A 21,241-nucleotide genomic window follows, 5' to 3' on the forward strand; every position below is an offset into this window, starting at 1 on the left:
TATTCATCTCGTATTTTATTTATTTTTAAGAATTTATAATATCAAAATTCAAATAATTTTTTTCTGTTTGAAAATAAATAAATGCTAATTGTTTTTTATAAGTCAAATGAACATACTTATAAGTTTCTATAAAACCAGACATTGAACACATTAAACTTTTGCTAACAATATTAGTAGAGTTTGTTGAGGTGTCATGTTGAATTTCGATGGGTCAAAGGGATTTGAGGCCCTCTTGTTATTTTGTTCTACATGTGGTTGACCTTTGTCTCTCTCTTCCTTAGTGCTTTTGAGGGGTTTTAGACCATCTTCAATGATGTAGTACTTATTAGGTCCTCATGGTACTTATTAGGTACTACCATTAGAGCAATACCCATTTGAGTACTTAATAGGTAATGGTTCTACGATAAGCATTAATATCTATTTTGTTTTTGTGGATCTCATTTATAATGATGTATAGTTATTGGTGAAATGTGTTATTGGTAGGGCATATTTAAAACTTTTTAAGAGATGTTGGGTTGGAGTGATTGAGTACTTATTATATGTACTATTATTAAAAAATTATAAATGAGTGATGTGTACATGTGGGGTCCAGTTAAGTTCTCAAAAATGAGTATCTCCATTGTGGATGCTATTAATTTATTTGTCTGTTTGTTTTCTTGTCTACCATAGAGAATGTTGGGTTCTGATTGAGTGTCCTTGTACCTCTTTATTTTTTGAACAATCTTTTGTACTTTTTCTGTTTTTTTTTATATTAATACATATTATACTTGCCATTAAAAAAACCTAATAGTAATTATTATAATAATGATAATAATAATAATAATTATTATATTATTATTATTTATGAATTTGACTACATAGATTAAAATAACAAAACCTTCGCAATTTTCCTTTTTATCATCAAAGGCTAAATAATATATTAATTTCTACTGATGCATTTCTTAAATCATAGAGAACAATTCTTTGAACTTGGTTCTGAATTTTCCCCATCTTTAACACCAAATGCGTTTTATTGGATTAATTAATTCTTTAATTAATCAATTATAAATTAACAATAATTAATTTTCTTTGAATTAAAATGTAGTATTATCATCATCTATAAAAGAGCTCAAAAGTTTCTCTTGCAATATCATCCCAAACCCTAATGGATTCTTCCCAACACCAAAAGTTCAAGCTAAACCCACATGCCAAAGAGTGGACTCGAGCTAAACAGGAAGATAGGTCTCTCTATCTAACATTTTCCAGATTTTATAACCCATTTTCAAGAATCACAAAAAACGACATAACTACGTACTTTAATAGGTATTTTCAAGTTTACAATGTTATCTTGCTTCAACTTATTACATTATAGTTTTTATTTTACTGATCAGCATATGTTTAAGCTTAATTCCATGCAATCCTAGTAATTACCAAAGCCAATTTAACTCTTAATTAATTAGTTTATTTTTTTCATTATATATGTAATTTTTATTTCAATTAATATATGTCGTTTCTTCTAATGCTTTCATGAATATTTTTATTTTTCAGTACATATGGTGACTGCGTGCAATCAGTTGTCATGTTACCATATGGTCAAGAGCCACCACATAGTGCTAAAGTGATTTTCAATTCAACTATATTACCATCGGTGATTTTAGGAACATCAAGTGAAAGTTACTTATCTATTAATGGAAAATCAATACGGTGCAAAAAGTATCAACGAGATAAGAAACAACAAAAAGACAATGGTTTGGAACAAAATGAGGAGTAATTATCAGATGAATAATTCTCACAAGAGTATGTTTGGTAGCACTCCTATATGTAACATTTTTATGGATCTAGTCTAAATGTTTGTCATTTTGTATTTTTGACATTTCCTTCTTCAAGGATTTTTGAAATGGAACATCTCTTTTATTTAAAACCTTCCCGTTACCAATTGCATAATTTGGTGTGCTTTAATTTTGGAGTTTAATTTTTTATGTATTATCGGTGTACAAAGTTTTACGATGTCAATACATCACAGTCAATTATGTATGTGGCTTTAAAAATGATTTTGATAAAAGTCAAACAATTCTAGTCATATACTAGTCCGTTGCTATAATTAATTAATAGTGTAAAATCTATTTACACCGGAATAAATTAAATGCTTAATACTATTATATTTCATGTTGATCCATAATACGATTGATAGACTGTTGAGTTCAACGTAAGTATTAAATGCGCATTTTTGAGTTATATAAAATTAAATAAACAATAAAAATATTTTAATGATTACTTTTAAAATTATTCTATTTTATTATATATATTATTTGAGAATAGTAAATTAACCGATTTGCATACATTTCTCTCTCTCCAAAACAATTGTCGACCCTGTTCCATCCAATTCAAACTCTGTCGTTGTGATGTAGCTACACTAAGTGGTAGTGCGACGATAGCTTTCTCCGCACAACCATCGCACGTTTGTGGTCATTTTAACCCTCTTCTCTTGTGTTCATTATTTGCCTATAAGTTGCCACCATCGTTCTCTGCCTTTCGTTGTCGTCGGTTTGCTGCTGGTGAGGTTTGTTTATGGTTTCTAGTTTTTTCTAGGTGAGTCGGTTCACATGAGTTCTACCGGAGGGGAGGGCCGAGTAGGCATAAGATGCATCGTTGACGTTTTTTCTTGTCTGCTTAACCCGTTCGGGTTTGGGTTGTCTAAGTTCATCCAGGTCAGTCTCAAACGCATTCCTTTTTAAGTGTTGTTTTAGATCATTGTACACATGCCAATGTACAACTTTGATCACTAATATCTTTAATTATTTATTATAAAATATTATGAAAATTTTATATTTTCAAAATACTCGTCGGAACAAATTGAACAACATCTTATATGTTAATATTTATTTTTATATATTAATAAAAAAATTACGATCAAAGTAGATTATATGAATAATGCGCACGATTCTCAAACGATACTTAAAAAAAACGGAGTGGGTAACAAATACTCCAATCAAATCCGAGTTTAATTTATTGAAGGAAAATTCTTCGACAGAGTTTACTAACTTCAAACAAAACTTCGCATTATCAACACCCCATCTCTAAAAATCGGATGGATAACACACCAAACTAAAAATTTATTTATTTTATTTTTGAAATTTGAGAATGAAAATTAAATTGAAATTTATATCATTTATTGAGCAATATTATTTATAAATTTAATTCATTTTCAAATTTATTGCATTTTAATATGTTTTTTAAGAATGTAGTCAAATTACTAATATAATAAATGCTCGCTAATTTTATATTTGAAAAAAAATTAAATATTAATTTGTTAGGGAAAAAAATTATTGATAACTTAGTAATTTCAAATATTTTATAAAAAGTTTTATATTTAGGGACAATTATTTTATAAAATAATCCTATAATTAGGAACAGAGTGAGTATAGATACACACACGAAATTCAATATATACAAAGAATTTTTAATAATATTTTTTATCAATAATATCTATTTTATATATATATATATATATATATATATATATATATATATATATATATATATATATATATATATATATATATATATATATATAGTCAAGATAAATACACATAGATAAAAAAAAAACTTAATTAGTAAAATGGTCCCTTAAAGACATTTTTGATTTTACGTTGGTCCCTTAAAGAAAAAAGGAACGAATAAGTCCCTTAAAGGAAAAAAAAAGGTTTGAATAGGTCCCTTAAAGACATATCCGTTAATCAGTTTGGTCCTCGAAAAAATGGACCTATTCGGATATTTTTTCTTTAAGGGACCTATTCAGACATTTTTTCTTTAAGGAACCTATTCAAACCATTTTTTTTAAGGGACCAATGTAAAACCAAAAATATCCTTAAGGAAAAAATACAAATTTTATTAAGATAGCATATCCCATAAAGCAAGAAGTAAAAGGAAAATCCAAGAAAGTACAAAAGGTGGGTGGATTGATTCCAAAACCACCAAGCAATACAAAAAAAACAAGAATAAAACAAAATGGGTCCTCTAAATTCTACAAAGATGTTATGGGGAGTAATTATAATTAGAATGAGTTACTTCAAGTTGATCCAAATTTGGGCATGTTTGTTTGAAATTTAAAAAAGAAATGATTTTTTTTTTTTTTTGAAAAAAATCATTTTCAAGAAAATCAGAAAATTTAAAGCTATTTTCCGTTTGTTTACAATCATAATTTTTTTTTAAGATGGTAAGGGATAATGAGTGATAAAAAAAATGAATTTTAATAAAAGCTATTGAAAATAGATTCTCATTTTGATGAAAAAAAATGATTTTTTTACTAAAATCAATTTTTGAAAAAATCTAAAACAAACACAAGTAAGATAAAAAAAAATAGATTTTTTTTTTGGGAAAAAATAGATTTTTTTAGGCTATGTTTGGATTGGTGGTACAAAATGGAATGAAGCGGAATGGAACATAATGGAATGAAGTGGAACAGAGCGGAATGGAGTAAAGATATCATTCCATTGTTTGGATATATTTTATAAATATTCATTCCATTGCATACACCCCAATTTGGAGGGGAAAGAAAATTAGAAGATTGGATGGTATGGGATGGAATGAGTTCCATTGTGTTCCATTCCACTCCATTCGTTTTTTGCAAATCCAAACAATGGAACTTAGTTAGTTACCACTCCATTCTATTCCATTCCATTCCATCCTTTACCACCAATCCAAACATAGTCTTGGTGAAAAATCTGAAACAAACGACCTCTTTATTACTTTTATCAATATAACTCTGATTATTACTACGCCCTAGCAAGAGAACCGATGACTTACGTACCCTAAAAAATGACGAATGTACTAAAAAAAATAAAATAAACCGATGACTTCAACTTTTTCTCCCCAAATGCCCAGGAAGCTAGAGAACCAATAATCTCTAAGCACGGATTTGGATCCTCTCCTTTTATTCCTCTCCAATTTCCTCTTTTTTTTTATGTGTCTATCTTTCTCATCATTTTTTCTCTCTCATCATCACTTATTTATTTATTTTATTTTAATTTCTCTCTTTTCACACTCACAAAACAAGCAAAAGGAGAGAGAAAGAAAGAGGAATAAAAGGAGAGAATCCAAATCCCTCTTATCAAAGTTCTAATGAAAGCAGAATTCCAATTAAATAAATTTCCTCCCATTCATATTTGTTAACTTTATTATAAATTTAATACCTTTCATTTTTGTTATTTTTATTTCGGTTAATGTAGTTTGGTTTCATCTTAAACAATGAGATGGAGTAAAATGGGGAGAGTTGACATTGACAGTGTTGTGAGGTTTATGTGAGTCATTGCCGAATGTCGTAATATGCTCCTCCGCTCGTAAGCGACTACAGTTGGACGAAGGTGGTTGGTGGTGGACATCGTGGGTGCATATATAGCGAGAGAGAAAACATTGATGAGGTTATAGAAAAGAACCGAAATAACTCACATACTTCACACTTATGTTTAAAATTCCCCCAATATTTACTATTTGTGTTACGAAAATGTTTGTGACAAAAAAAAGTTACGAAATTGTTCTTCTATGCATATAATCTATATACATATATGTGTCCAAATCATGTGTTTAGTTATCATTTTATAAAAAAAAAACTTGAGAAGTGACCATTTTTTTTAATGAGGTTTAAATTTAAAACTTCATGCATAATAATATCCAAACTTCATATCACTGGACTTAGTGACCATGGAATTTTTTTGAGTATCAAACATTGAAATTATATTTTTGTTGAAGAAAGTGTGAAACTTTGATGAATAATCAATTATTAATATAATATTACATGCAAAATACTTAAACTAATTCATGTGCAGAAAATATTTCAATTTATGAGTTATTACCCTTTCCTCCAATTTGAGCACTAAATTAGATAGTGCCCTTCTAGAGGAACCATCTTCACTCACAGCAGCAGCAGCTCCAACACTCAAATCTTCGATTCTTCACCTTAATTGCAAACCTTCGGTATCCCTTAAATTTTGATCCATTATAATCTTTATAACTCTAGCAACTTCCTCTCCTTTTATAATCTCATCCTCCTCATCAATTTTTGGTCTCACAGCCACTTTAAAAACATCTGTAAGAGTTGCTGCATTCATCCTTTGCTCAGCAAACAAAGGCCAACAAATCATAGGCACACCATAAACCAAACTCTCTAAAGATGAACCCCAACCACAATGAGTGAAAAAACCACCGGTTGAACCATGACTCAATATTTCAATTTGTGGGGCCCATGAAGGAACCACCAAGCCTTGATCTTTAGTCCTTTCCAAGAAACCCAATGGCAAATACTTTAATGGATCATCATCAGAATCATGGTTACCCTTTGGTGACGATCCACTAAAATAAGCGGAATTTGAATGCTTACTTGGAACTCTTAAAACCCACAAGAAATTGCAACCACTTAATTCTAACCCAAAAGCTATTTCATTGATTTGTTCATTAGTGAGTGTTCCACCACTCCCAAAAGAAATGAACAAAACAGATTTTTGAGGCATTTTGTTCAACCATGTAATACACTTTGACTCATTTTCTTTACTCTTTGAGTCTTTTTGAATTATAGGTCCCACAGGGTAAACATTGAGAAAATCTTCCATAGATTTTATTGCATCTTGTTCCAAATCTTTGAAGCTATTGATGATGATACCATCTACCAAAGAGAATCTTTGAAACAAATGAAGAAATGACTTGTATGTTTTACTAGATCTTCCAAAAAGAACAGGGTCAGGAAAATCTTTTACCTTAAAAGAAACCTTAGAATTTGGAATGTCAAAAGTTTTTGTTGTGTCCATAAACTCAGATGAAATAGTTTCATCAAGTTTTGGAAGATTGAGACAAAATTGAAGTGCTATAGCTGATGAAGTAGCAAAAACATAAGACAAAAGGTTGAACTTTTTAGCTATATCAATAACATCACTTGAGAAAACATCAAAAACCAAAGCAACAAGGTTGTTTTTTGATTGTGAAGAAGTTAAGATTGTGTTAATAGCTTGGTACAAAGATGGTAGAGAGTGTTTAACTGTGAGTATCATTTGTGTTGATATGTGAATGTTGGGAGGAAGGTCTTGGATGTTGATTGGAGGAAGGAATGTGAAATCAATGTTTGGTGGAAGAGAGTTTAAGATGGAGTTGGTTGAAGGTGTGGGGGGGACCTAATGTTGGAATGAGGAATTTGACATGGAAATTTTTGTGATGAAGAACAAGTAGTTTTGCAAATTCTACTAGTGGGATTAAATGGCTTAATCCTGGAAAAGGTACCATGGCTATGCATACTTTTTGCTCCATGGTTTTTTCTAGTACTATTGATTAATGAATTATGAAAGTGAGCTTATGATGAATTTAACGTTTTAATGGAGATGCTTTTTATAAATGTGCAATCCACCTAAGTACAAACATGATCAATCATCTGTCAAAAAATAAATAAAATGATCAATGATAGTAATATTATTTTTATTTACAATGAAACTGAGAATCGAACTCACAACCTCTAATATACTCCCTCTGAACACAATTATAAGCAAATATTACTTTTTAGGTTTATTGAAAATGTAATGTATCTGTTCAATAATATAGACTGCATACATTATTTTTTCAATGAATTTAAAAAGTGTTTTTGCTTATAATTGTGTCCGAAGGGAGTACTATATAAATTCGTCACCATTATAGACTAGATGCAGTGATTTTCTTTTTCTTTCACCACCAGTTTAATCTGGTTCAGGGGTCAGTTTTGGCATCAAGTAATTCCAGCCCCCTTCCGATCGCAGTTGCAGCGGATCGAACCGTGGTCCTTCCTACCAAGTGTAGCGCCAATCACCACTGAACCAACTAATAATAGTGATTTTGCAAAACTCCTTCTAGAACTTGATATAGACATTGAATATGTTGTTTTGTACGAGAGATTATGATTAATTAATAGTAAAATTGATTATTGAATCAAATCTAACAAACATGCCTTAGGGATTGTAAAAAAAAACTAACACGCCTTAGGAATATACTTTATAGATTTTGTTGGGTAGTAAATGTTAAATTCAAGTACGTAGAATATATTAAATTCAATTACTATAAAGAAATCCATCCGATCACTATCATAAATAAAAAGTTATTTTTAAAATTTATTAGAAAATTGATGCATTTAATTTATAATATTATATCAAATTAAATAATTTTTTAATAAACTTGAAAAAAATTACAGTAGTAACTAGTGAGAGTACAAAATGAAATGAAGAAAATTGATGTATTCAATTTGAGTTTGTGCAATATTAATGTAAAAAAAAAATTATAAATACTTTCGATGATGTGTTATCACATAATTTAATGGATGTGATACATCATGTATTTTTAAACACAATACATAATGTGTTGGTATATTATTAGACGCATATGTTAAATAATTTTACACTCACGATGTATATAAATTAAATTCATCTAATTTTATTTGTTTTTTATAATAGTAACAAGGTAGGTATGCACGTTTTTTTTTATTATTTTGATAAGCAAGGTAGGTATGCACGTGATTCATAAAATATAACCCGTTTTGAATTAATATATTTTTAATTAGATTTTTTCTCATATTTCTTTAAAATTTTCCATATTTTTTAAAAAATTAAGCTCTACTTCATAAGAAGCGGACGATCAATCATGATGTCTTATTGGTATGAGGAACAACAATTGTCAAAGTTTAATTTGACTCATTTGTTCTTATCTTCTTTTTTTTTTTTTTTGAATTCCGATCTTGTAGTAATATACAATGTTTCTACCAACTAATTTATGCTCACGAGGACATTCTTATCTTCTTTTTTTATTAAAATAAAATAAAAAATAAACCTTTAAGTAATTGAGATAGAATCAAATAATTGTTCTTATCTCCGTTTTTTTTTACACCAAATCTCATCTCATCTCTTTATTATTTTTTAATTTTTTTTTTGGATTACTCATCTCCTTATTTTTTGTCTCAATACTAGTAAAGGAGAAAAATAAATCATGATATGAATACGAATCATACCACAAAGACGGTAAGAGATATGAATGGCTGGTGATTATGAATTATAGAGAGAGTAAGCAAAATTTTCTATTTTAAGAAATATTGTTAAACTTTTTTTTTTTTTATAAGCTAAGATTGTTAAACTTTGACATGTTGGTGAGTCACTTGATTTTATCTTATAATTTTATAAAAAAAGAAAAGTAAGAAATTTTTTTACGTTCCATCTACAATTAATTAAGACATATATATATATATATATATATATATATATATACTGTGTGTATTACTACATGCATATTACTACATATTTTTGAAAATAGCAACTAACTCCAAAAAAGAAAAAAAGTAACATTATAATTTTATGGCATTATTTTATTTTCTAGTTCTTAGTTTGTGCATAACATGTTGCATAGTTGATGCAAGAAGCAAACCTCTACTAAATGAGCAGAATCAGTTTACTACATCATATAGTACTATGGTATTTGTGTGACCTATATTGTCTTTTTTTTTTTTTTTTTGATGAAAACTATATTGTCTTCTCTTGATTTGTTTTACATATGCATTGTTTAATCTTAATTTTTGTTAATAAATCCAGCATCAAGTGGATAATGATTTTGATTGTGTTGATATTTACAAGCAAGATGCTCTGCAACATCCTTTGCTAAAAAATCACAAAATTCAGGTACAATAGTCGAACAATTTATAAGTTTAATTTATTTCATTGTAATTTGAAAACAAAATTGTTATACGATGAAATAGGAAAGTATGTTATGTAATTGTATTTAACCAAATAATATATTGTACATGTTATTATTCAAAATTTTGAGCATGAACTTTTTATTCATTTATAAAGAATCTTAACTTCAATTTTAATATATTGAACCTTATTTTGTTTTCTCTTTATTGTACCATAGCTTTACCCAACATTCGCAAAGAATGTTGTGCAGAGTACGCGATCTAATGATGGTGAATGTCCGGTAGGTAAAACACCTATTTATAAGGGGATAAGAAAACATCAATTTGATACTAATTCGTCTTCAAAATTACAATCTGGAGATTTGCCTATTGGCTATCATGTAAGTGGATAATTTTAAATAATATATTTGATTCTTTATCAAGTGCCCGTAGAGAATCTACATCATATGTGTATAATTATATTTCTCTTCTAACTATCATATGTGTTTATATTCTCTAGACTGTTTCTCTCGATACAACCAAAGATTGTATAAATGGAGGATACGCGGCGATAAGTATTTATAATCTATCACTTTCAGTTGGTCAATATAGCTCGTCTTTAATTTGTGTTGCAAGTGGCCAACCAAACGAAAATAATATATGTGCTGGACTTTCGGTGAGTTATTTCTCATCACGTCTATATCAAACTTTGTTTTTATTTTAATTTCATGATAACATAATATTTTTAAAGAGAAATAACTTGAATTCCTTAACTGCTCCTTTCCTTTCATTGACATATTCGTTATTTCCCTTTTTGTGTGCACAAACTCTCTTTTATTTTCATATTTGTATCTATTTTTTGATATGATAGGTTTATCCTGCCTTATATGGAGATAGTCAACCACGAATAACAACACAATGGCTGGTAAATATGAAATCAATGTATCAACTAATTATATATAAAAATGCATATCGTTGTGCTCAATTTGATATGAACATGCAGGATGGCACTAACCGTGATTGTATCGATAAGCGTTGTTCTGGTTTCGTCCAAGTAACTCAAGACAAACCTTATATTGGAGTTGTCCGATTACCCAGTACTCCAATTGGTGAAGAAGGGGAAAAAATTGTTGTTAATGTCAAAATCCAGCGGGTAATTTTTTTTTAAAAGAATATGAATGTATACGCATATATTATAACATGTAATTTTTATATATTCAAAATTTAACACCTCTGATAAAAATTAGTAGTGTTTATAAAATAATAGTATATTTAAGACATGCATTAAGTAATTGCTCACCATAAAAACTGATAATTAAATTAGTTGAAAATAATTATAAAACATAAATAATTAGATGAGCTAAAGCATTGACGATTAATCATGAGTCAATGTGTCTTTTTTGTTTAATTATTCTTACTACGTTTGACTGACATAAGTTCTTATTAACTTATTTGACTTGCTTAAATATTTGTAGGATAACTCCACAGGTAATTGGTGGTTAACTCTTGATGAAATTGTACAAGTTGGATATTGGCCAAAAGAATTATTTCCTCACTTAAGTGAAGGAGCATCTTTGGTTAGATTTATGGGTCAAGTTTATGCTTCGCCTAATTTGGTGAATCCCCCAATGGGTAGTGGGAGATTGCCTAAAGAAGGATATGCAAACGCAGCTCTTTTTGGAAAACTCATGACTATTGATTCAGAATCTACTCAAAGTGATGTAGAACCTGAAGATATGAAACCATATAGTGATGCTAATTCAGATTGCTATGATTTGTTGTATTATAAGTATTCAGGACCTACGTATCGACAAGCTTTTCTGTTTGGTGGGCCGGGTGGACAAAATTGTGATAAATGATTGTATTGGCAATTTTATTTAAAAAAACCTTTAAAAAATTTATTTAATTTGTATCTCCTTTTCAGTTTTTATAGTGACATTCTCTGTTTTATTGTTTCATTTTGGTGGTTAATCATATATGATTGCAATATTGATGCTTTCATGTTTGCCGTAGAAGTTTGTGAAGCAACACTAAAATTGTCATGACCAAAATTTGTTGGATTCATAAGTTGAATTACCACAGTAGTAAATATCCTGAGATTAATGAAAGTTCCAAGTAATACTGAGGCATACACATGATTAATTAAGAACATCGTTGATATAATCCCACCTTTGATTATTGAGCCATTAGCTGCCTCAAGTTACTTTTTATATTTTATTTTTTAATAAAACTGATCTCAAGTTATTAATTAATACTTGATGAAAATGGTTAATCATCAACTTCAACAAATCATGTTTATATTGTAAAAAAAATAAAAATAAAATCATGTTTATCTGGAAGTATTACAAAGAATATAGTGATTTTAAAAATTTATATTTGTATGTGTGATCATAACTTTTATGTAATTTAATATACATGTTTTTCAGTTCTAAAACATTCGCACCTATAGCTTGTCAAAACGGACGGCTCGGTCGGGCTTCGTCAAGCCGGGTTAAAAAGCCCGGATAAAAAACGGGCTACTAAAATTAGTGCCCGAGCCCGGCCTGGTACGGGTAGTCGGGCTTTCGCGTCGGCCCGGTTTATTTTTTTTTTTTTACTTCTAGTACTCAAACTCCACCATGTAAATAGCATTAATAATTCTCGCGCGCCGTATTTTTACTCATCCCCTATCTACGAGTTTTTCGCACGCCCTATTTTTACTCATCCACTACCTACGAGTTTCTCGCGCGTCATTCTTTTACTCATCCGCTACCTACGACTTTCTCGCACGCCCTATTTTTACTCATCCGCTACGTACGATTTTCTCGAGCGCCCTATTTTTATTCATCCACTACGTACGAGTTTCTCGCGCGCCCTATTTTTACCCATCCACTACCTACGAGTTTCTCGCGCCCTATTTTTACGCATCCGCTACTTACGAGTTTCTCGTGCGTCATATTTTTACTTATCCGCTACCTACGACTTTCTCGCGCGCCCTATTTTTACTCATCCGATACGTACGAGTTTCTCGCGCGCCCTATTTTTATTCATCAACTACGTACGAGTTTCTCGTGCGTCCTATTTTTACTCATCCGCTACCTACGAGTTTCTTGGGTGCCCTATTTTTACTCTTCTGCTACTTAAGTAGCGGACGGTGTTTTATAATTTATATTACAAACTAATTTCAAATCATCCAAAACACATTATTTATATATATATTATTTTATTTTTTTAAAATTTTTTCGGACTTGTGGGCCTCCCGCAGCCCATTCGGGCTAGCCCATATTTAATCAGACTTTGTCAGGCCGGACTAAAAAGTCCAGAAATAATTCGGGCTAGGATTTTCAAAGCTCAAACCCGGGAAAAAATCGGGCTTGGCGGGCCGGCCCATTCGGGCTAGCCCATTTTCACAGCTCTACCTATAGCAAAAGAAGGATTCCAAATTGCCATATTTCTTAGCGTAAAAACATGCGTCTACAATAAAATAATTTGTACATCAAAAGCTCAAATGCACCTCAGCACCCTGTTCCCAACCTCCACGAATGTTTGTAAGAAGAGTACTGAATATAGAAGTATCACCAAGTTTCAACAAAATAGCTGAAGTTTTCATATGAAGAAACATAAAAAATCTACATAGAAATGCATTTCTATCTAGATGGATATCAATAACTTGAACCTTTGTTTGCATTTTCTATGTTTGAGAATGAAGAGAGTGAGAGATGTGTCAAACCTCATAGCTTATAAGTTTGTCCAGAACCTCATAGCTTATAAAATAATTCTATAGCACACAAACGCTGCACAACATTAACACATCAGTTTAGTCTATTTTGCACCCAAACTAAAAGAATAGGAGAAGACAAGAAACAAGTAAAGGGGAATCAAAAGCCATTGAATAAATAGGAGAAGAAACGAAATGGAAAAATGATATTTAAGTCGAACTAAGCTTACAATCTACGTTCTAAGTTGAAAACTAATCAATTTTAAGTGATTTAAGAATACAAAAATGAAAGGTAAATCAATTGTTGGTTTTTCTATTACCAGGTACTACTAATTTACAACGTATCTTCACATATGTTTTCTTCTTCCTTTTATCTTCCTTCATTAAATGCTAATATGCAAATCCAAATATAGAAAATCAAAACCAAACAGTGCTTCGAATTAATTCCAAGCCATGTGAGTTGTTTGTACCAATCCAAATCTAAGTGATAAATATACCATAACAATCAACATAATGACCTTTACACAAACTCTACACTCCACGTGCAACAGGTTAACATATGTTTGAAAATAAATCAAACCATACAGCAGTTCATCGCCAAAGCTACACACCTGAACAACAACAGACGAATAGTCCATCATTCACTTCTAGGGATCATTCAACCAATAAAACTTCTCCAAGTTCAAACAACTTTTCAGTATTCCTTATTTGCTCATAATACCAGAAAGTATCTTCCCTGGAGCTCATCCAAATACAGAACATGATGTCTGCTCTGATACCAATTGAAATTCTGGCAGACTGGTGACATATGTTGTACACAATTTTGGGACACTTGGGTTAACACGATGTTAAGACAAATGTTACAACATCTCGTACCAGTACAGACAAGTTAATAATAACTAGCAAAACAATAAAAAACACAGGATATTGTTAATCCAGTTCGGTGCAACTTACCTACTTTGGGGGATACCAATCTAGGGAGGAAATCCACTGTAATAGTTTCAGTTCAAAGCCCTCAGCAAACACCCCGGTTTACGACTTATCACCTAGACACTACCCTGCAACTTATACATAGGAACTCCTAGATATGAGATCCCATCTCACTTCCCCTCAACCTTACAACAAGTAAGGATTTTAATAACAATTACAATTAAGGATTTTGCAATTCGAAATTCAAATTCAAATAAGAATAATAAGTGACAAAATGCATGTGGTCTGCTAAAAATAACCACAATATTATCATTGTGGTTTGAAATGTGATGTTGAACGAAGCAAGGGTAAAAGAGACAACACTGTAATTGTACGCGGGGATGGAGACTTTTACAAGAATAAAGAATTTTAGCAATAATATTTTTTTAAGGAAAATCAACTTGTTGGCTAAAATATAGATGTAACAACAAACTTTTTAAATTGTTGCAATATGATTTTGTGTTCTCAACAATATTTTTTTTTTCTTTGGGTTAATAAATTGTTTTCTTGGGTTTTGGTCTAGTCCCCCAAGTTTGTATTTTTTTTTTTCTTTTTAATAAATTTATTAGAGTGTTGCAAATGATAGGTGATGATTATGGGGTGCCAACATAGTTGGGATGTCATAGTTATCATGTGATGCCTATGCACGCTAATGTTTTTTTTTTAAAAAAAAAGTGGTACAAAAATGGCTTATCTCAACAATAATTAAAAATACTTAATTAAAAATAAATAAATTAAAATACAAACCACTTTTAACTCCACTCATCCATAATTATAAAAAAAAATTCACTCATCCATCACGTTTTAAACAATGTTTAAAATTCACTTCTCCATCTATTTGAGATAATTGTATCACACACCATCATCATGGTGGTGCAATTGGCAAAAGTTAATATCCATAAGTCCAAATTTATGGATGATGCATAAACCATTTCCAACCATTAGATGGGTCTTACACATGTAATAATCCTAGCCACTCTTCGAGGGAGAGGTAATCACGCGTGTTCTCCTTTTCTTCAACCTTTCTCTCTCGCGTTCGCTCCCTCCGTTCTCTCCCATGAGGTATCTATTTTTGAAAATAACATAAGGTATCTCTCTAAAATCGAACGACGATCAAAACGGTATAAGGTTCGTCGTCTCCTGTTGAGAAACTAGAGAGAACGAACCGGGTCGGTAAACCGGATCGCGTGACCCGCGAATTGCAGAAATGGGTGAAGGTGGAGATGAACAGTGCGCGTCATCACGCCCAGTCGCAGCTGAGGCGCGTGTGGGCCCTATGAAATCCGTTTTTTAAATTTTTTTTATATAAAAATAATACATAATTTTCTTGAAATTTGGGTATCTCTTTGGGAATTTTTGGACACCTGTAACTATTTTTAATTATTTAAATGAGAAAGAAATGTTATTAAAAATATTAATATTTCTTGAAAAATTCGCAGAATTTTATACAAAATTATTTGAATATTTTGAGACTCTTTGAGGCCAGTCACTCTCTCTGGTTGTATGTTTTCCTCGAGAATATAAATTTTCGTTACAACAGTGAAACCATAAGTATGAATTTTCGTTACAATTATTCTGGAAACCATTATGCTGGTTAAATGGTTTCAGAGAGTTAAAAAGTGAAACCATTTGTATTATAAAATGGTTTTATGTGTTTATTGAAATCAATATTGTGTTTTTATGGTTTTAAAAATCCTGGAAACCATTATGCTAGTTAAATTGTTTCATATAGTTATACACTGAAACCATTTGTATTGTAAAATGGTTTTACACTAAATGGTTTAATGATTTTAAATATTGATTATTACTGAAACCATTAGTCTTGTTAATTGGTTTCAAGATGTTATACACTGAAACCATTTGTCTAGTTAAATGGTTTCATACTGTTATACACTGAAACCATTAATCTAGTTAAAAAGTTTCATAGCGTTATACACTGAAACCATTATTCTAGTTAAATGGTTTCATAGCGTTATACACTGAAACCATTAGTCTTGTTATTTGGTTTCAAGATGTTATACACTGAAACCATTAGTCTAGTTAAATGGTTTCATAGCGTTATACACTGAAATCATTATTTTAGTTAAATGGTTTCAAATGGGCATTAGTGCCAAGATGTTATACACTGAAACCATTGTTATAAAGTAAAACATCACATAACCATTTTACAAAATCATGCTACATAAAGCAAAAAATCATATAAAGCAATTAGGGTTAGTTTAGTTGAAAAAAATTTGGATAGTATGCATGAGATATTGGATTCGATTATTTTTTTATTGTAAAGAAAAATTGATATATATATATATATGTAATTAATGTATGAGATTTTATTTATATTGTGATTATGATTGATAAAACTTAAAATTAAATTGTATGTTTCACAAGTATGCTTTATATATACATGAACCATTCGTTATTATGTTGGGCTTCGAGGGGGTGTATGACGAAAATTAATTAAAAATGGATTTTTATAATATATACTTCAAAGGAACAAAAGTTATTATTTAATTGGAAACGGGGGGCGCGCTAGAAATTTGGGGGGGTGCGCTAGAAGTTTGGGGGAGGAAAAAAATTGGGGACGCGCTAGAAATCTACGGGAGGAAAAAAAATTGGGGGGCTCACAAGAAATCTTGGAAAAAAAGGAAAAAAAACTCGGGGGTGCGCTAAGCAAATGGGGGGCGCGCAAGTAATTGGGTAGTATATGGGGGGCACGCGAGTAATGGATTGCCTAATTTTGGGTTTGGGCTGACTTTTGGTTGACTTTTGGTGTAGGAAGCAAATATGGTGGGTGTAGGAAGCAAGTTTATGCATGGTGCATAAGTTTGAGCTTATGCACGATAACCACACCCGGTGCAATTATGATAAGTGGAACAACTTTCCTCTTATTTACCATGTTTTTAGAAAATTTGTTATTTAATAATGTAGTGATAACTATTAATTTATGAGTTTAATTGTTGTGCACTGTCGGTGTAAAGATTCTTTACACATACCTCCAAAGATGCGTTACCACATCATTTAATGAATGTGACACATCATGTGTTTTTCAATACCATACATGATGTGTTAGTATATTATTGGATGCATGTGTAAAATAACTTTACACTAACGGTGCATATAACACTAGTAGAAATAAGGGAATTAATGACGGAATTTAGGGAGGGAACAAAATCCCTCACAAATTGTGAGGGAATTAGTGACGGAAAGTGATTTTTTTTATTTAAAAAAGTTACGTAATGTTAGTGACGGAATTTGTGACAATTAATTTCCCTCACAAATATTCCGTCACAAAATATGAGGAAAATATTCCCTCACAAACTTGATGAGTGCTTACCTATTTCATTCCTATAAATGTTATTAATATTGAATTATAGTGTTTTTAATTATATAAATTCCCAGATTATATAAGTTTCCAATTTCATTTTGCACGCTCTCAATTTCCTTTTCCAGATTCATCGATTCGTCTTCTCACATCTTCATCTTCCTCCAACAACATCGTTTCACAGCTGCAACTCTCCGATTGAGTTTCAACCACCGCCACCTCGAACTCCACTTGTTCTCTCCGATAAAACGACGATAACAATAGTAGCAACTTCGATAATCGTTTCAAGCTCCGTAATAGAAGAGACGTTCATAAATCATACTTCTCAATTTTCAATTTCACTTTCTTTGATTCGATTTGATTCGTTTGGTTTTTAGGGTTTTTGAAGGGAAAGCGTATAGTGTTGAGCAGCAGATTCATCTTCCTCTCGCACCTCAATCTCGGCAACACCAATGCTGCTTCATCTTCTCCAGGTAACTCTATTCTCTCCCTCGCGCCTCAGTCGCTGTCGCTTCTCTCTATAAATGAAATTAGGGTTCCATTAACCGCCATTTTTTATTCCCTTAGATGAAATTAGGGTTCTGCTTTGATATTGTGAAGATGCCTCTGCTAGTATTTTGAATTTGGAACAGTAATAACGCTACAATTCTTCAAAAGTCTATTTTAGCAATTTCAGTGTTGATTGTTATGGTATATTGTTATCGCCCATGCAATTTCAGTAATAACCTCTTTTTTTTTTGCAACTTGGTTTCCAATTTGTGCGCGGACTTGCTGGAGTAAATAGTCATTTAGGTCTCTGAAAGTGTCCTCTTTGTCATAATAGTCCATGAATCATCAAAAAATCATTTTGAAGTCCCTGAATCAAACATCCTTTAGGCAATGAGGTCCCTAGCGTTATCTTTGATGACAAAACCGTTTGAACTTGATGACATATCCCATTGGTTGACTAAGGCGAAGCATGATGTGGCATATCTCCCTTAAAAACCAAGTTCACGTAGGTATGAGACCAAAATGAAACTGTACTACAATAAGAACCAAAATGAAATCAAACTTATCTACATCTTTTAATATACTAAAATATAGTAATCAATAATGTTTTACCGTTTGTATTTTTACACAAACTAAAGATATTTATATTAAATGAATTTTACTCTTTCATAATAAATTATAGGAAAAAATGACATTATTTATACAAATTTATTGTTTGTTAATTTATGTGTTCAATTCTAAAAGTTAGGGAATGACACTTTGGGCTAGCTTCTTGAGAAGTAGAGTTGTCAGAAACAAAAGTTTTATCAGGCACCACATCTACTCTTCTGTTTGGTCCAGTATTAAAGCTCAAATTCATAATCTTTGGAATAACACTTGTTGGATGATTGGCAATGGTAGACGAATTAATTTTTTGCTTCATAATTGGAGTGGTGTTCCTTTAGTGGATTTGTTTAATGTCCCTCGCAACCTTCAAAGTCAATTAAACTATCCAGTTTCAGATTTTATCTTTGACCACCAGTGGCACATTCCCATGGATATTCAGACTGCTTTCCCTCAACTGCTGTCTTATCTTCAGCAATTCTCCATCCCCTTTGAAGATAAAGAGGACTTTCTTATTTGGAACCACACTACTTCTGGTGAGTTGACCATGAAAGATGCTTATCAATTTTTCTCTAATCCTGGTCCTACTGCTAGCTGGTCCAAAACCATATGGAATATTGCTATCCCTCCTTCTAAATCCTTCTTGGTGTGGAGGCTTTTTCATCACAAAATGCCAACTGATGATGCTTTATCAGCTAGAGGTTTTTATCTAACCTCTATGTGCAGCTTATGTAAAAAGCAAAGTGAATCCTCTTTGCATTTGTTTTTACAATGTCCTTTTGCTTTGTCTATTTGGCATTGGTTGGCCTCTATAATTAATCAAAGGCTTGATTTGAGTTCATACACATCCATTTTGAACATAACCAGTGCTGGATGGAACCCTCAGTGCAGAATCACAATAACTGCTGCAGTTATAAACATCTTCAATAGTATTTGGCAAAGCAGGAATAACTTAAGGTTCAAAAATATTAAGCCAAACTTGACTTCTATCATATCTCAAATCATTGCTTCAGTTTCTTTAACTGGTAATTGCTCTACTTTGTCTTCTAACTCATCTATTACTAATTTTAGTATCTTGAAATTTTTTAAAATCAATATACATCATGTTAGGCCCCCTAAGATCATTGAGGTTTTGTGGCAACCACCTATGTTTGGTTGGTATAAATGTAACACAGATGGAGCTTCATTGGGTAATCCTGGTATTGCTGCTTGTTCTGGTATTTTTAGAAACCATAGAGGTGAAATGGTTAGTTGTTTTTCCAAGCATTTGGGGTTGGCTAATGCTTTGTTTGCGGAAGCAATGGGGGTCATTCTTGCTATTGAACATGCATATGCTCAGAATTGGTCTCATCTTTGGATAGAAAGTGATTCTAAACTAGTCTCCTTGGCCTTTAAATCTCCGAATATCATTCCTTGGAAACTAAAGAACAGATGGATGAACTGTATATACATGACTAGAAACATGAGCTTCATTATATCTCACATCTATAGGGAGGGCAATCATTGTGCAGACAAGCTTGCTAATCTCGGGCTATCTTTGCAAGGTTTCACATGGTGGACATCTGCTCCAGTTGAAATTAGGGAAGATTTAACTAGAAATAGGTTAGGTTTTCCTTATTTTAGATGTTGCTAGCTAGTTGTTTTGTTTCCTTTGTTGAGGGTTTAGGTTTGGTCCCCCCTCTTTTGTATCCCACTTTTTATTTTTATCTATGATATTTGAAGTTTAAAAAAAAAAAAAAAAAGTTAGGGAATGAGAAAGTAACTGGTTTATATTTTATTTGTTTTGTCGGTAACATGCTAACTACTAACAACTCAATTACTATAAGAATAAAAATATGAACTTTATAGAATACGTTCCTCTTCTTTTTTTGACAGTAACATGCTAACAAATTTTATTTTACTTTGTTTTTCAAAATGGTCTTCTTTAAGTTGAAAAAACTGGTCATAGAATTATCTCAAATAATGTATTAGATAACATTATTAGTACAAATAAATATAATTAATAATAAAATAAAATATATATGAAGAAAAAAGCTTATCAAATTTTTATTGAGATTGCCACCACATAAATCAGTTAACTTGTGCAGTTGATCTAATAATTAATAATATCCTACCCATGTGTTAACGTTTCAATATTAATGCATCTAAATAGACCTGAAATATCTCTATATATGAAAAATTCTATGGTACATCAGAAAAATTTCAATGTATTAGTACATCAAATCATTAAAGTATTAAGTAAATGAATATTTTTTTGAAAGAAATGATTTTTCTATCATTTAAAATATTATAATAACTGAATGCTATTTCTCAAAATTATAAAAAAAAAATTATATTTTTTTTAAATTTTTTTATCATTAATAATAGTCATTATTGGATTTTTTAATGAAAAAGTTTTAAAAAGTTAGTATAATGCGTACAAAACATTGAACTTGTGTTTTTTTCTTATGAAATCATCATCTCTGAAAAATAATAATCGAAAAATAGTTTCTGGATTTATAAAAATATTCGTCAATATATT

The 21,241-nt window shown here is 31.0% G+C and overlaps 1 protein-coding gene and 1 pseudogene across 1 annotated transcript; one reads left to right on the forward strand and one right to left on the reverse strand.

The window, feature by feature from the left end:
• Nucleotides 1-5,287: 5,287 nt before the first annotated feature.
• On the reverse strand, nucleotides 5,288-7,306 carry LOC123885034 (annotated as a pseudogene).
• Nucleotides 7,307-9,329: 2,023 nt separating this feature from the next.
• Nucleotides 9,330-11,502, forward strand: LOC123886967. The gene is made up of 7 exons (XM_045936227.1): nucleotides 9,330-9,446; nucleotides 9,564-9,650; nucleotides 9,883-10,044; nucleotides 10,164-10,319; nucleotides 10,515-10,568; nucleotides 10,647-10,796; nucleotides 11,119-11,502. Exons 1-7 carry the CDS (start codon nucleotides 9,330-9,332, stop codon nucleotides 11,500-11,502), a joined length of 1,110 nt encoding a protein of 369 aa, XP_045792183.1.
• The last annotated feature ends 9,739 nt before the right edge of the window (nucleotides 11,503-21,241 follow it).

The sequence above is a fragment of the Trifolium pratense genome, linkage group LG5, assembly GCF_020283565.1.
Source record: "Trifolium pratense cultivar HEN17-A07 linkage group LG5, ARS_RC_1.1, whole genome shotgun sequence".
Lineage (NCBI taxonomy): Eukaryota > Viridiplantae > Streptophyta > Magnoliopsida > Fabales > Fabaceae > Trifolium > Trifolium pratense.

Excerpts from the sequence above, each read along its gene's own strand:
- LOC123886967 (XM_045936227.1), top strand. The coding sequence starts at position 9,330 with ATGGCATTATTTTATTTTCTAGTTCTTAGTTTGTGCATAACATGTTGC. Across the intron at positions 10,569-10,646 it reads GAATAACAACACAATGGCTG|GATGGCACTAACCGTGATTG; the intron begins GTAAATATGAAA and ends ATGAACATGCAG. Across the intron at positions 10,797-11,118 it reads TTAATGTCAAAATCCAGCGG|GATAACTCCACAGGTAATTG; the intron begins GTAATTTTTTTT and ends AAATATTTGTAG.